General features: G+C 42.3%; 1 protein-coding gene across 4 annotated transcripts in view; it reads right to left on the minus strand.

The window, feature by feature from the left end:
• Positions 1–5,117: 5,117 nt before the first annotated feature.
• Positions 5,118–15,580, minus strand: part of Uap1 (UDP-N-acetylglucosamine pyrophosphorylase 1) — a 33,141-nt gene continuing 22,678 nt past the window's right edge. Inside the window, exons 7-12 of one of the 4 annotated variants that reach the window (XM_021153293.2) lie at positions 14,896–15,089; positions 14,257–14,397; positions 13,235–13,423; positions 11,993–12,043; positions 7,460–7,526; positions 5,118–6,632 (exon numbers count right to left, since the gene is read on the minus strand). In XM_021153293.2, the coding sequence (XP_021008952.1) occupies positions 6,540–6,632; positions 7,460–7,526; positions 11,993–12,043; positions 13,235–13,423; positions 14,257–14,397; positions 14,896–15,089 (735 nt within the window). In that variant the 3' untranslated portion in view covers positions 5,118–6,539. The remainder of the gene's footprint in view (positions 6,633–7,459; positions 7,527–11,992; positions 12,044–13,234; positions 13,424–14,256; positions 14,398–14,895; positions 15,090–15,580) is intronic. The other 3 variants (XM_021153370.1, XM_021153213.2, XM_021153450.2) reach the window with 3 other exon arrangements.

Consider the following 15,580-nt stretch of genomic DNA (forward strand, 5'->3'; position numbering starts at 1 on the left):
TATGCAGTCCAGGCACTCTACCACTGAGCTACACCACCAACCTAGGGCTATGCAGTCCAGGCACTCTACCACTGAGCTACACCACCAACCTAGGGCTATGCAGTCCAGGCACTCTACCACTGAGCTACACCACCAACCTGCACCCTCTTTTGAAAAGGGCTTTTGTTGAAATGGAATCTAGAAAAGATATATTGAAAAAGAAACCTCACCAATTTGCATAATCCTTGCTATTGCTATTTCTGTCTGTCATAAGCTCTGCCTCATCCTTCATCTTCACCTATCGTCTCTGCCATTTAAACCACACTTAGGCTTGAATTAATCTTAGTAAACAGTTGGTGCCTAAATCCTGACCCCAGCTCAGATCTAGCATGTAGTCTGAACTGTTACTACCTAGATGCACATCCTTAAGGGAGTCACTTCTTTTGGAACCTCAGTTATTTATATGTAAAATGAATCATTCAAACTAAGTACTCTAGTCTCCTGCAAGTGGGAAGAGTAACAGAAAGACACACCTGTAGCGTCACGGGGCAAGATGGTTGGGCTAGGAAGTAAGCTCTGGGAGGATTCATGACATTCATTGCTGCAAAGCCAGAGCTCCTGAACCAAGGCTGAGTTGCTACTTCATCCCAGCATTTGTTCATACTGCCCTCTGCTGCTCAGACATAACCCTTCCACAAAAGCCACAAAGAACTGTGGCCTGCCAAGATGAGGCCTCAGGGACAGCTGACTCACAGGAAATAGTCTATAGTACAGTCAGAAGACATGAGGAACCAAGTCTGCCAAAAATATTCTGCTTCAGGGCTTCGACTATTACCCTCATATTTTATGTCTCTTCATGGCAGCGTTTCATGTATTTCAGGCTCACTCCAAACTCTCTATGAATTTAAGATCCTTCTGCCTCCATTTGTCAGGGGCTGCAATTACAGGTGTATTCACCATACTGGGTCTGATACCCTCATATTACTAACCTCGAGTTTTCTTTATACTAGTCCTCCTAACAGCTTGGCATATTAGAGCTAGGTTAAGTCCTGAGGGAAAGGACAATGGCAACTACATTGTAAAGGATTTCAGAAGGCTATGGGGGTTGGGGGGAGTCCCTATCCACAGATGTGTCCAATCTTTTTGTGACACGATGTTGTCACCTGAGTTCATACTTAAGAACTAAACAGTCAAGTAACGATCCCTCTCCCAATAGCTTTTGACCAATAATGCTGATTGTAATAGGACTCTGAGCCTCTCCATCTGAATATGCTTATCTTTGAGAATGAGCTCTCAAGTGTCTTCTCTTCTAGGGTCTGATTTCCCCTGGAACTTGAGACACAAATTGTAGGTTGATTGTTTTTCTCTTCCCATCTCCTATATGTGAGTTATCAAGATTTCTATTGCATTTCCCAATTGCTCAATGAATGGGGTTGGATGGGATCTTGTGCTCTCAGGCCCTCTTCCACTATGACATTCTGACTTGTGCCAAATTCAGGCTGCCAAATGCTCGCCTCTTCAGGATGTCTTTTATGAGCAGATAAGCATGTTCAAAGAATGTAGGAATCTTTCCCTTGAAACAATTAGATTTGCCTAAATATAGTGCTGTTCTCTCAGATGTTAAGTATTCTCAGAAGTGCCCTGCTGCCACACATACTCACACACATGCACACACATACACACACTCGCACACATACACATATGCACACACATACATATATACACACATGTACACTCACACACATATGCACACACATACACACATGCACACTCACATACACACACACCTACCTTCCAGATAACAAGAAAATGTCACCCAGGCCCAGGAGCAATTGATGGGTCTTTGGCTGATGTTGAATAACCTAGTCAAGATCCTCATTATTTCACAGTAGCCCAAGTATGGCTCTGCCTTCAGTCATCCGGCCCTCTCTCTCCTTGTGCTATGATCATTCCCAACCTAAGGCCAAAGTTTGCCAACTTGCCTCTTCCTTGAACTGTTGATGGTGATAGTCACAAAAAACAATTGATTCTTAGCTTTTCCATTTCCTCTTCAGCACAAAGAGCTTAAACCTTGTAAAAGCACAACTGTTTCTGTCTGTTCCTCTCTCCAACACTTTAGCTTGTGCTCAACATTTTCAGAATGCTGTTTGGATTAGACCGTGTGACAAGACTGTAGAGCCAGAAGACTTGGATTTTAATCCCTACTCTTCCATATCCTAGTAATGAAATTTTAAGTTATTTAAACCCCATCTTTGACCAATGAATTATAATATATCTTGAAACAAAACTGCATGAGGTATAAAGTGTTTTTCTTCTTAATTGAGGCAGAACTTCGAAGAATAACAAATCTTAACTGTTTAGTTTTAGGATTTTTTTTTTCCTTTAAATGGCTCCATGACCACTGCCCAAGTTCAGAGTATTTGAAAACCCTGGCAAATCCCTGTGCTCCTTGCTCAGTTGCCATCCCTTCTATAGGACTTTGTTATTCTGTTTTCCTACTATGAATTCATTTCTGCCAATTCTTAATCACTGCCTATTTGGAATAACGTCATTGTTACAAGGTGAAGATTTCTCCGCAGTTCTCTTCTCAAATGAAAAAGGCTGTCTCCTGAGAGGCTCTGCCAGTGCCTGGCAAACACAGAAGTGGATGCTCACAGTCATCTATTGGATGGAACACAGGGCCCCCAATGGAGGAGCTAGAGAAAGAACCCAAGGAGCTGATGGGGTCTGCAACCCTATAGGTGGAACAACAATATGAACTAACCAGTATCCCCCAGAGCTCGTGTCTCTAGCTGTATATGTAGCAGAGGATGGCCTAGTCGGTCATCAATGGGAGGACTAGGCCATCACTGGGAGGAGAGGCCCTTGGTCTTGTGAAGGTTCTATGCCCCAATATAGGGGAATGCCAGGGCCAGGAAGCAGGAGTGGATGGGGAGGGGAGCAGGAGGAGGGGGAGGGCATAGGGGGATTTTTGGAGAGGAAACTAGGAAAGGGGATAACATTTGAAATGTAAATAAAGAAAATATCTAATAAAAAAAAAGTTCTCAACATAAATTTAGCCTTGTAGTGAGAGTGCACGCTGGAGACTGGAGCAGGCTGCACAGGCGCTAGCCTCCCCTCCCACTCACTTCTGTGTTAGGAACTTTTTTATGTTCATGACTATTTTAGTGGGTGGCATACATTTATTTTGTTAGAACTTAGTGATCTAAAGGCAGTCTATTAAGCATCTATATTCCCACAGTGATGAGATATTAATTTTGTGTCAGTTTCCTTAGGCTAAGAAAAACCCAGAGAGCTGGGAAACTATTCTTCCCAAGGGGTCTCTAAGGATGCTTGGGGAGGAAGGAGGTGGGGGATGGAAGACATCAGCATATGAAACCCTAAATCAGTGTACTGTAAAGATCAGCCTTGTTCATGTGGGAACTACTACTGAGGGCCTGTGGAAGCAAAAAAGGTGGGAGAAGTACGCATGTGCTGTTTGAGCTGGGACAACCATCTGCTTTGTTTTATGACCCTGGCATCTTCTGACTGGCTGGGATGTACACTATTAGTTCTCTACCTTGACAATGGACTAGAATTATACCACTGACTTTTTCAGACTTCAAGCTTATAATCACGAGGTCACAGAACTTAGCTTCTACAACCTTATGAGCCAATCTGTCCAGAGAAATGTCTATATAACTCTCCTATCTACCTGTCAACCTCCTTAGAAGTCGTTTCCCTGGAGAACCCTAACACAATAGAGTTCTCGAGCACTCTTGCTGCCTAACTCCAGTCGATGGAGATCACTGTTTGTTCCTGTTTAACGTCCTTCTTAGCATTAAATTATCTTTATTATGAATGTTTTTCAATGAAAACTATTAAGGAAAGAACTGTTGTACCTTTTATGTCTCCAGAATGCTGGCTATGACCTCACTGGCTCCCTTAAGGATCACTTCTCAATGTGCATTTCCTAAAAACTGGAGCTGCAGAGAAGTGAACAAGAATTCCTGGAAAGAAACTGTGCAGCAGGGCTGATTGTCTAGTTAGAACTTCAGTGGTGTGGAAGGGTTGATGTTGCAGGTCCAGAGCCTAATTACAGTTTATTCTGGGCTATCTTTTTAGCCCCCTTGATGGCCATTCTAGTCCACCTGTTTCAGGACTAACATCCTGTGACTAATAGTTTAAAAACAAACACACACACAAACAAAAAAATCTTTTGGAATGTATTAACTAACAAAACTCTACTCTTCCAGCCAAGAGGCAAAGAGTTATCTGACAGCATAAGGCTTATAACTGAGATTTCTCCGATTTTAAACTTCAGTGTATTTGAAAAGCACTTTTACAACTTTTTTTTTGTTTTACAATAAAGAGTTCAAAAATACTTCCGCATTGGAACATGGAATTTGGGGTAACCTAACTCTGTGCCCCCAGGCTACAATCACTCATATTTGACTCCAGAATAAATTATCTCTTAGGACCTTCGAGGTAAACATTGTGGTTTTTGCGTCAACGGAGACTGAATTGCAAAAGCACCCGTCTCGGGCAGTAGAAAAACAGACTGGAAAACTAACCAAATGGCTGTAGATTATATTCCTCATAGATTATACGTGGTGTCTCTCACCTCTTCTCCAGATCAGACTTGGCAGTCATCAAGAGGAAATGCTAGAATAATCTAGAACTAGAAATAAAATCTCCCATCATGAAAAGCCTCCAAACCTGGGGATGGAGGTGGGGATCGACACATCTTTTGTTCATCTTCCAGTGGAAGCAATGGAACACACCTGAGGGCCTGCACGTGCACTGTGGCTGCCAATCAAATACTCATAGTGTGATCTGAGTGGACTCTATTAATTCTCTCATAAAATCTCCACTGTGGCCAAATGACTTCGGTTCCTCTTTTGGAAACACTATCCAGTCCTGCATGTGGATAACATTGGGGCAGGACTTAATGAGAACCACCTGTGGCATACGTGCTTCTCCTCACACTGTCATGGCCTCCGGGCTCACTCCTTACTTGAGATTCCCTTTGCTGTTCCTCTCCAATAAACACACCACCATCGCCCCACCCCACCACCCCCCCCCCCCCCCCCCCCCGTCTCCTCTTCCCTGTGATGTCCAGTAAACTAATGACACAGAAAGAAAAATAACAAGTAAAGGTTCTGGGAAAAAAAATGACAATGGATCCCACACTCAGGTGCTAAAAACTCAATTCACTTGGAGCTCATGAAAAGAGAACTCGAGTTCCATAAATCTCTTCAATAGATAACAGCAACATTGGGCTGCTGAAATAGAAGATATGCACGATATATTAGGTAGGCCTTAGTACAAAAACAAAACAAATGAACAAAACCCAACAATCAACATATAAGCTCTGTAAAAAGTGACACTGAAAGGCTCACACTTGGTCCATCTTACAGTAGCTTATTAATGGAAAAGAAAATGTGCTAGTCTCTAAATATAATTTCTATACTCTTGCATTTATCTAGATGTTAGGGGGCCAAAGCATGTTATTTAAATGTATCCATAATGCTCAGTATTTCCATTTTTAGATGGAATTTTTAGATAAATGGTTAATCAACAATCATGACTTCTGGTACATTTTGAAGATTCACGTTTGCCGCTCTTTTTCAATCTTATAATTTTTAAAAAATCAGAATTGCAGTGATTATGTTTTAAGTGCTACAAGATATGTAGGGACAATAGGTAAATAACTGATTTACGCATGCCTCAACCTTAAATCCTGGGACACTGACTGGTCACTCACACTGTAGGAGGTTACTCCAGACATTTGCTATGGAGGACACTGGCTGGTCACTCCTTGCTGTAGGAGTTGCTCTACACATTTGGTATGGATCTGCTTTTCGGCATTAGTACCACCCCACTTGCCCAGCCAGGTACCAAAAGTGTCTCCAACTGAGCCGAGTGCCCTTTGCATCTGGGAAACATTTGGTAGAGACTGGAAAGTGAGAGAAGACAAAGCCCAATGTCGGCTGCCTGCTGAAGAAAGCCGTGACTCCACGCACTTGGTTTATGCATTATCTCAAAACACTTCCCAAGTTCTGTATTTTGCCAATAGAATTTTCTTAAGGTAGAAACAAGGCAGTGACAAGAGGATAATTTTATTTTGCTGTCCAGTTATTTTCTTAAAAAACTTTAATGCTTGATAAAATAAAACAAAATTTTAGTACCATAGAAACCTCTGACACGTACGCTGACTTATCAATATGTACAACTTCGAAAACAAATGCTTCCAGCTTCAAGTGAAGTCATGCTGAACATCCAACCACAGTCAAGCTGACGAAGTTTCCTGGGTGGCCAATGTGAGCCTTGGCTTGGAAGAATTTATATAGTTAAAAAATATAAATAAGACCTTCAGTGAGTTGAGAATCACAAAAAAAAAAAAAATGCTTTTAAAAATGAAATCCAGTCATCTAGATCTGGGAAGTCTGTGTTGCTTATCAGATACTAGCAAGCAAATGAGACTCTATGCATGTCCAAACTCCAGCTGTCCAGGAGAGGTCCAGCAGGTTCACAGTTGATCTACCAAAACAACGGCTCCCTATGTGGCCTGTTAGGATTTATATGCCATTTTTCACCAGCTCATGAACTCCATTCTCATCGATGATTAACGGTGCATGGAACTCTTTATCTGCCACATAACCTTCAAGGCCCTAAAGGATTGAAATGAAAAGTGTCAGAAAAGGAGCAGGTCTCTCTCTGCCCCACAACACTGGCCTGGTAGCTGCACTTAACATTTAAAGGTGTTATGCCAAAAGCTAGTTAAAAAGTAAGAATTTAGAAGTTAAATATTCACTTCACATGCTTTGGAGACTAGACTTAATGGCTGATTTGTGGAATCATAAGACAAATGCCAAAAAATGTTAATTTCTTTCTTTTTGGTTTGTGTTATTTTCTAATGGACTATCTGTGCTGCTACAGAAATTCCAGGAAGATCTGTGTAAACAGAACAGTGGGGAACCTCAACTCCACAGGTCTGTAAAGTATCAGGGTTTGAACAAAGCAGATAGATGCCTGGGAGGAAAACTTACACTGCATTAAAAAAGCAGCCAGCCAATTATAAAACACTTATTTCGTTTTTAAAAGCACTAAAACATAAGCATTAATGGGTAGGTGAAGCACACTAAACGTTATAGATTTCTGTTAATGGCAGGTGGTTCATTTATGGTATGGATGAAAGACACAGCAGAAATTCTCAAAAGTTCCGAAAGCACAGCTCCTCTGCTCGAGCCTCGGAGGAGCTCCTGAGGAGCACACTGCACCTCCTCTGAAACAACTCTCCTGCCACCCAAAGCAACGCCAAGGCCCTGCTCTGTAAAGTTTACTTTACACTGGTAAGTAATAAATATATTCCTAGGCTCCTGAGTGCTGATCAAAGTGTGTGCACTGTGGCATGACCTATATGGGCTAATTAAGAGATCGACATCTTCAAATCCTTATCAATACTTCTTGGTGGCGAAGGAACGTGAAGCAAACTTACTTCTCCAGCATAAGAGATGAGGGGAGAGATTTCACACTGGATCGGTACATCGTTGGCATCTTTCAAGCTAAGGAAAAAGACATAGGCATGTTAAAAGATTCTGCTTTCCATGATGTTTCCTAGTATGAAAATACAGACCACAGACTTCCTCTGGGGGGCTTGCAGGTAACAAAATTCTAGTTAAAGAATGGAGCCTACCCTGGAGCCTCCTCTACAATAAATGTCCTGAAAGTTAACACATTATCGTTATTAGACACAAGTACTTGAACAAGTCCCTATAACTCCACCAGCTCTTTATATACCACCCTCTCACACAATCTCATTTCCAATCTCAGGAAGGTCATTAAAAAGGGACTATTCATTAGACAGACATGCACTGTGTGCCAGGCCCACTGATAGGCCTCTTGACTCCTTCACGTCTATTTTAATGTTCACAAAGCACAGTCAAATCCTAACATAGACAGGCACTCTAGTGTTGCATCGTCCACACGGTCACCAAAGCGCTACTTAAACTGAAAATTTCAACCTTCAGCTTCTTGGTTGGAACAATCACATTCCAGTGCTCAGGAACCACAGCGAGGCAATGACAACCACATTGCACAGCACAGATAAAGAACATTTTGTTCCTTGTTCCATGATTTCCCAGTACAAGATTTTCTTATATAATCTAAGTCTTTTGTATTAGCTAATTCATGAATGTGTCTCAAAGCACTGTGTTACCAACAGTGCCTTTCTAAAGCACTAGGGCAGAAAATACCAAGCAAAGACAAGGCAGAGTCATTGTTTGCCAATTCTAGGTCACAATTTGATACTCTATAGATATTTGGAATTCTGAATGTCTAGATAGTATAACAACAGTTAGTAAATAGTGTTTTCCTTATAGTCAGTCCTTGGAGAACGGTACTATCTCAAAAATCTTGCCAACAGTAGATTCAGAATGTAGATCAGTGTGTAGACTGCTTGCCTAGCAGGCATGAGGTTCTGGGTTCTATCCCCTGCACTGCATCAATCGTGCAAGGTGCTGGATGTTTGTAGTCCCGGAACTCAGAAGTCAGAGGCAGGAGGATCAGAAGTTCAAGGCCTTCCTTGTCTACATAGTGAGTTCAAGGCCAGCTCTGACTATCGAAGGGTGCAATAATGGCACTCTTTATCGGACTGACAGTCCACTTAGCAGGGGTCAACCATACCTGCAACTCAGTTTAGTCAATCATCCAAGGCTGGTGAAGTCATGGGACTCAGAAGAGGCAACGCTGGCCATCTTTCTAACTATATTCTAAATATCCATCCTCATACTAAAAGATTAGCATAGCTCTCATCTCTCTCTCAAAAAACAAAAACAAAAACCAAACAACCTCTCTTTGCAACAACTTGTCAAAACACAGAGAAAAAGGGATTGTGGGTGCCCTGCCCTGATGAATACACGTACAACTCCTGTAGCAAAGGCTCAGGGAACATCTCAGAAGAGGAGGCTGAAAGACTTTAAAATCCAGAGAATCAGGAAAACTGTGATATTGTGTCTCCTAGAAATGACAAGGAAGCTTCACCCGTGACACCTGAACAATATGGCTGCCTGAACAAGGACAACATCAGTAGCCATGCTAACATGAAAGGGAGAACTCTCATGTGATCCCACCCCTAGACAAAGAATTACAGGCAACAAAGGAATGCTGAGAGCAGGAGAAACAGTCTTTCCCAGGGATGAGCCCTCTAATTGGTTATCCAATACCAAGTGGTGAGCTCTAAAATTATAGACACACAAGTAACACTAAACGGACTAGGACAGAGCAGGCTGTATTTACAGATTTACATGTATAAATTTACATAGATATGCATATATACAGATACAAACATAAATACATGCATACATATATACATACATTCATACATCAACAAGAGACCATGATTTTGACAGGAACCAAAGGGGTTGAAGGGAGGAAAGAAAAGGGGAAAGTGATACAATAATATTTTTAAAAGATAAAAGAATTTGAAAAAATGATTTTTAAAAGAGAAAGGAAGGAAGGAAAGAAAGGAGGGAGGGACAGAAGGAGGGAGGGAGGGAGGAAGAGAGAGAGAGAGAGAGAGAGAGAGAGAGAGAGGCAGGCAGGCAGGCAGATGGAACATGACCGTATTCCCAGCACTTGGGGAAGCTAAAGGAAACAGAACACTAAGAGTCTGAGGCCAACAAGAGCTATCCAGCAAGAACTTCTCTCTTAAAAACAGAAACAGTCCTAGCAACAAGTAGATGGCACACACAAAACCCAGCCTCTTTGTAGCCTCAAGCTATGGCCTCTCCTCTTCCAAGAATGGCTCCTAAGGCCAGTCACAGGCCAGTGTTACTAAGTAGGTCACCTGAGTCCACTCAAGGCACTCTATGTTCTGTTCCAATGCCCGCAGCCTGCTGCTTCACTCATGAGTCGCTATATAGTAATGGAGACCAGTCTTGGGAGTAGTCCAAGTTATCCCAATCACAGCCCCTCTGACTACAGACACCATATCCACCAGCTCCAACATTCCCCGCCCCCACTCCTCATTTCATGACTGCTTCTGTTCACTGATAAACGTATTAGATGCCTGCACATCCCTGTCTCCAAGAATAAATATTAGGCATGCCACATGTCAGAATAGTCTCACAGTGCCTGACAACATCTCTTAATTTTTATGGCTGTGCCTTGAATCCCAGTAGGCTGTTAGGAATGACTAGTCTCTCCTGCGTCCTGTGGATACTAACTGCAGCTGCAGGCTTGGGAGCTTGCTAGAGAAATGACTAAACCAATTCCAAAGGGAAATGACAGTCTAGCGACAAGAAAAGAGGCTAAGGTCTCCCCACAGAGTCTGCCATATTCTTATGACAAGGACCCTCTGACCCCTCCGGAGAAGCTCAGTCAGACTAAACCAAATATGGAAAACGAAGGCCTATCACATTGGTAAGACGCACAGAGCCCAGGTCAGTTAATCCCCTGAAGGACTCAGTCACTATGATGACAGTGTGGTTTTGAACCCAAGAAACAAATCTAAAACTGGTCTGAATATGTAACTTCTGTTCCTGCCCCAAAGTGATAGTCCTTGAATCCAAACGGGAAGGAACTAAGAAAACAGACTTCAGAGGCCCTGAAGGAGAGAAGACAGGACGGTCACCACCAAACCTAGACACTCAGCTTACTGGTGAAATGGCCCAATAGTCAACTGGCCCCTAATCCCATCACCAAGGAAATTTTCAGTAGTTAACAGTAAATTAAGATGAAAAATAGTCACTTTTGTCAAGACTCCACATCCTTGCTTTTATTCTTCAAAGTATCTCCAACTTACTTTTTCTCTGTCTTACATAAAATATTTCCATTTCATCTTTTAAATGTTTATTTATTATTGGAATGTGTGTGTGTGTGTGTGTGTGTGTGTGTGTATAAGATCTCCTAAACTAGAGTTACAGATAGTTGTGAGCTGCCATGTAGGTGCTGAGAATTGAACCTGGGTTCTTTCAAAGATCAATCAGGGCTCTTAACCATTGAGCCATCTCTTCAGCCCCTAAATCTACTTTTAAAAGGGCAGCAAAAAGGCTGGAGAGATGGCTCAGTGGTTAAGAGCATTGACTGTTCCTCTGAAGGTCCTAAGTTCAAGTCCCAGCAACCACATGGTGGCTCACAACCATCTGTCATGAGATCTGATGCCCTCTTCTGGGGTGTCTGAAGACAGCTAGCTACAGTGTACTTACATATAACAAATAAATAAATCTTTTTTTTTAAAGGGGGGGGGCAGCAAAAACATCAGCTGACCTTTAACTATAAAAATAATAGCAAAAATAATATAAAACCCACAATAAAAAAAATCTTGCCACTAACCAGGTGAGAGAGGCTGTGTTAGTTCTAGCTATAAAATGGCCTGCTAATAAAGGAAAACAAAAAGATATATACTTAAGAATCTAAATAACTCAATGATGAAAACAGTGGCCTAGCCATATATGGTGGTATGTGGCTATAATCCCTGCACTTGAAGATACATAGGAAAACAGAGTTCCAGGCCAGACTTGGCTGAAAACCAAGACCCTTTCTCAAAATAAAAACAAAGCCAAAAAGTGTGCAAATAAAATGAAAGATGTCTTCTCCACATTAGCAGCTGTTGAATGAATATCAGGAGTAGTCAAACTCCATCCTAAGAGCACATATATTCAACTGAGTAAAATACATTTGCAGAATGCTGTTTTCATCTTGCTTATGCTACACAGTATATAGCCAACTTTGTTCTCCCTGCCAGGAACCTGCCCTGGGTCCCACAGCTCTCCTCATCATGATGGGCTCAAACAGCCACTCCCAGATTCTTCAGTCAAGCATGCTCCCCACTTCCTGCATGCACAGAGAGTCTGAGTTAGTGTTACCCAGATAGAGACCTGCCACCAGGAAAGCAGTGCACCCACACACCAGAGCTTCAGTCCTCCTCCCTCCAGAACCCCAAAGGCAGAACACTAAACTACGATGCCAGTTAGTACGGAGAGAAGCACAGCCCCATCACCATGCACTGCAGGCAGGCTGGTATATTTACTTGTGATTGACATCAGCTGTGATGGCCTCTGACTTTCCATTTGTAGCACTGCTATGTAGGAATAAATAAGCATTAATGGGAATGGAAACAAATAATAACAATGAGGTGGAGCTGCAAACTATACTTAGCCCAGTGGCATGCCCTTGTGGTGACTCATAAACCTGGCATGAGAAGCAATAAAAAAATATAAATCAAAAAAACCAAACTCAATGGCAGATGAGCATGAGAATAGTGTGACATGTCACAGAGCAAGCTTGTTGAGCAGGCAGAGCCTGCCTAACTGGCCTTGGACTGAAAGACAAGCTAGCACTGTTCCTCCCCGTAGCATGGTCAGGGGACAGTGCACTCCACGGCCCAGCAGCCCAGTGTTTGCATGCAGCCAGAGTTTTATCTCTGAAGAACAAAAATTAAGCCAGGTAGTGGTGGTGCACTCCTTTAATCCCAGCACTCTGGAAGCAGAGGCAGGTGGATCTCTACGAGTTCAAGGCCAGCCTGGTCTACAGAATGAGTTCCAGGACAGCCAGGGCTACATAGCGAAGACTTGACTCAAAAGAAAAAAAACCCAAAACAAACAAAAAGAACAAAACTTAAACGGCAAAATAATTCACCCAAGTACAAAACCACAAAAGATATTGAAAGGGACATTTCCAGGTGCCAGCAACTGTTATTATAAGATAGAGGACTTAGGTTAAAAGCGAAACATGAAAAGCTCCAAGTGCCTTTTGTCTTATCATCTAAAACCCAAAATACTTGTGAGGTCTGCGTATCAGCGAATGTAACTGGTGTTCACTTTCCTTCAAGGCACCGTCTCCAGTGCTGTGGTGAGAGCACGGCACAGCCTGTGGGTAAATGTAAGCAATGTCTTGGTGGGCCTCATTAATAGACATATGGCAGCAGAAACAACGTCCATGTTTAAGGACCTCGCCTGTAGTACAGTGTATTGTTAATGGCTTTGGTCACATGACACACTAAAATAACACCATCTGACCATTAGTTAGTAAAAATTATTTCATGGACACAATAAGGATGTTCCAAAACAAAAAGAGCTCTTCAAGAGCTTTCTCTTAAAGAGAACTGAGGCTGGCATTCTCTTCGTAATGGGCAAAGCTACGGTCACTTTACATCAGCAACTACTTATACAAAGCTACTTTAAAAATAAATAAGCAAGATCTAGGGATACATCAGACAGAAAAGGAAAAAGCTGAAAGCAGTACACACACAAAAGCAAAGACAGTGACTTACCGGGGGATGGCTGGGAGGCGAGAGCCATTCTCATCTATGAAGTGTCCCCCGGCATTGAGGACCCAGCAGTGGTGAAGGGACATCAAAGCATGCCTTGCGGTGGTCGGGTTGTCCTTCCCGTTCTGACTGTCTGCATTCTTGAGCGGGGAAAACTCATCTTCCCGTAATACTTCATACACCACAAACTTCCTAGAGTGGAGACACAGAGATGCCATTCATGGGGAACAGAACTGTCCACACAGCCCTGACTCCTCCCAGGGTACCTAAGTCTTTGGGACTCAGTGTCAAGGTTTCTTCAGCCAATTTCAAGTGATCACAAATAATATTTATCACTAATCCAAAGAGAAACAGAACTTTCTTCTCCACTGAAAAACATAAACTCTCATTTCAGATGAGAAAGAAAAAACTTTATCGTACAAAAATCACATGTTTTGAGAGAGGCATGAATAAGGCACATGGGAAGCAGACAGACTCACACCCGTAACCCAAGCACTCAGGAGGTGGAGGCAGAAAGATCGGAAATTCAAGCACATCCTTACTACACGGATCCGGTCTGAAAACAGCAAACAGAACGGAAAGGGGAAGGCGAGAAAGGCACACGGCTGTGTGAAGATGAGGTTACACAAGTAGCGGGCTCTCTGCATTTTCACATTGGCCAAAATCTGAAATATCTATCTCAACATGCAATGTGATCTTTGCAGTTCGCTGAACATGAACAGGCCAGTTATGCTAAGCAAAATTGGCCAACTATTTATAATAATCTTTTTAGTGTCTCAGTAAAAAACAAATGACTTGAACAGTTTTGCAAAAGGCCTAGCTAATGCCAGTTGACTTTTGTTTTCTAATTGTACTTTCAGGCCACCCAGACCTGGAGTGGCTTCAGCCTGGAGAATGACTCTCGTGGTCACAATGTCTAGCTGAAACAGACTCTCATGGGACTCCTAGCATGGCTTCTTGGCTAACAGGAAAATGCAGCACTTCACTGCATATATTTGATCTTACTGATGCCATCCAAATCATACTTTGCAAACTGGAAGATGTCAAAGACAAATTTTTCCATCTTTATTCCATTTGGCTTGTCTGGCTTAATGAAGTGCCCCTGGGAGTCGACATATGGGATCTTCTTTTGAGCCACATGGTGCTGCAACTGAGGTTCATAGACACTAAGAAATAAAGGGGGGAAAGATAGAATCACTTTTCAATTCAAAATGTAGAAAAAATGAAAACACTCAAGCACACGTGCATCAACCAGCAACTCTGAAGCTATCCGAGTGAAGAACGCTGATTAAGCTTCAGTTCACGTGTAAATATTATACATCTAGATTCCTCCTAGAAAATGTAAATAATGATTTCTATATTAAGAAAACAATTCTAGACATAGCAGCATACGTCTAGCACTTGGAGGCAGGAAGACCAAGTACCAAGCACCAGGGAAAGCCTGCCTCGCAGACCCAGCACCTGACAAAGCGACACAGCTCAGGTAAAGCAATCACGATGTGAGTTTTCCCTCTGAGAGCATCGATCCTCAAGATAACACGTGAGTTCTATGGAGCAGGTTTGGGAATTCTACCCAGCTCCCTAAAAGGTTACATTTCTAATTAGCAACAACAACAATAATAATAATAATAATAATAAAAATAGAGTCCCTATTTTGTTCATACTTGACAACATCTTTCAGGAATGGGACAGTGAAGTAGTGATTGGCAATGTTCCCTGCATTGAACAGCAGCCGTCCGTCTGAGCTTCGCCTTTGAGCTGTTGCCAGAGAGATCTCGCTGTATTCCACCACCTGGTATACTCCATCCACCCGGCAAACCACTCCAACTGGCTCTGTGGGATTCGTTTTCTCTACCACCTGCCCATCAAACAGACAATGGCAAGGAAAGAAATTTAATTAAAGGCTCTTTTGGAAACATGCCATATAAAAGCCACCTATACATTTTGCTTCTGTCATCTTTAACTTCAATCCAAGAGAGGGTGTTAACTTAATTTTTATTAAAAATTAATTATATTTTTTGACAGACTTCTTTCCAATCAGAGATGAGGGACATCGTGTCCTTCCTCCATATTACAAAACAAACCAGCGCAAACACAGCACTACTAACACACGACCCAGAGGGGACCTGGGGACCTGGGGGCAGGGGGTGACTAGATGCAGAGTCTTCCCCAAATACCTTGCAGTTCTAATTTAACTTATTAGCCACACTTAAGTACTTAGAAAATTAATTTCTCTGAGCATCCTAACACAAAAGCTGCACGGAAGGCATTCTCTGTGTCTCTCTGTCTCTCTCTCTCTCTTTCTCTCTCTCTCTCTCTCTCTCTCTCTCTCTCTCTCTCTCTCTCTCT

The sequence above is a fragment of the Mus caroli genome, chromosome 1, assembly GCF_900094665.2.
Source record: "Mus caroli chromosome 1, CAROLI_EIJ_v1.1, whole genome shotgun sequence".
NCBI lineage: Eukaryota > Metazoa > Chordata > Mammalia > Rodentia > Muridae > Mus > Mus caroli.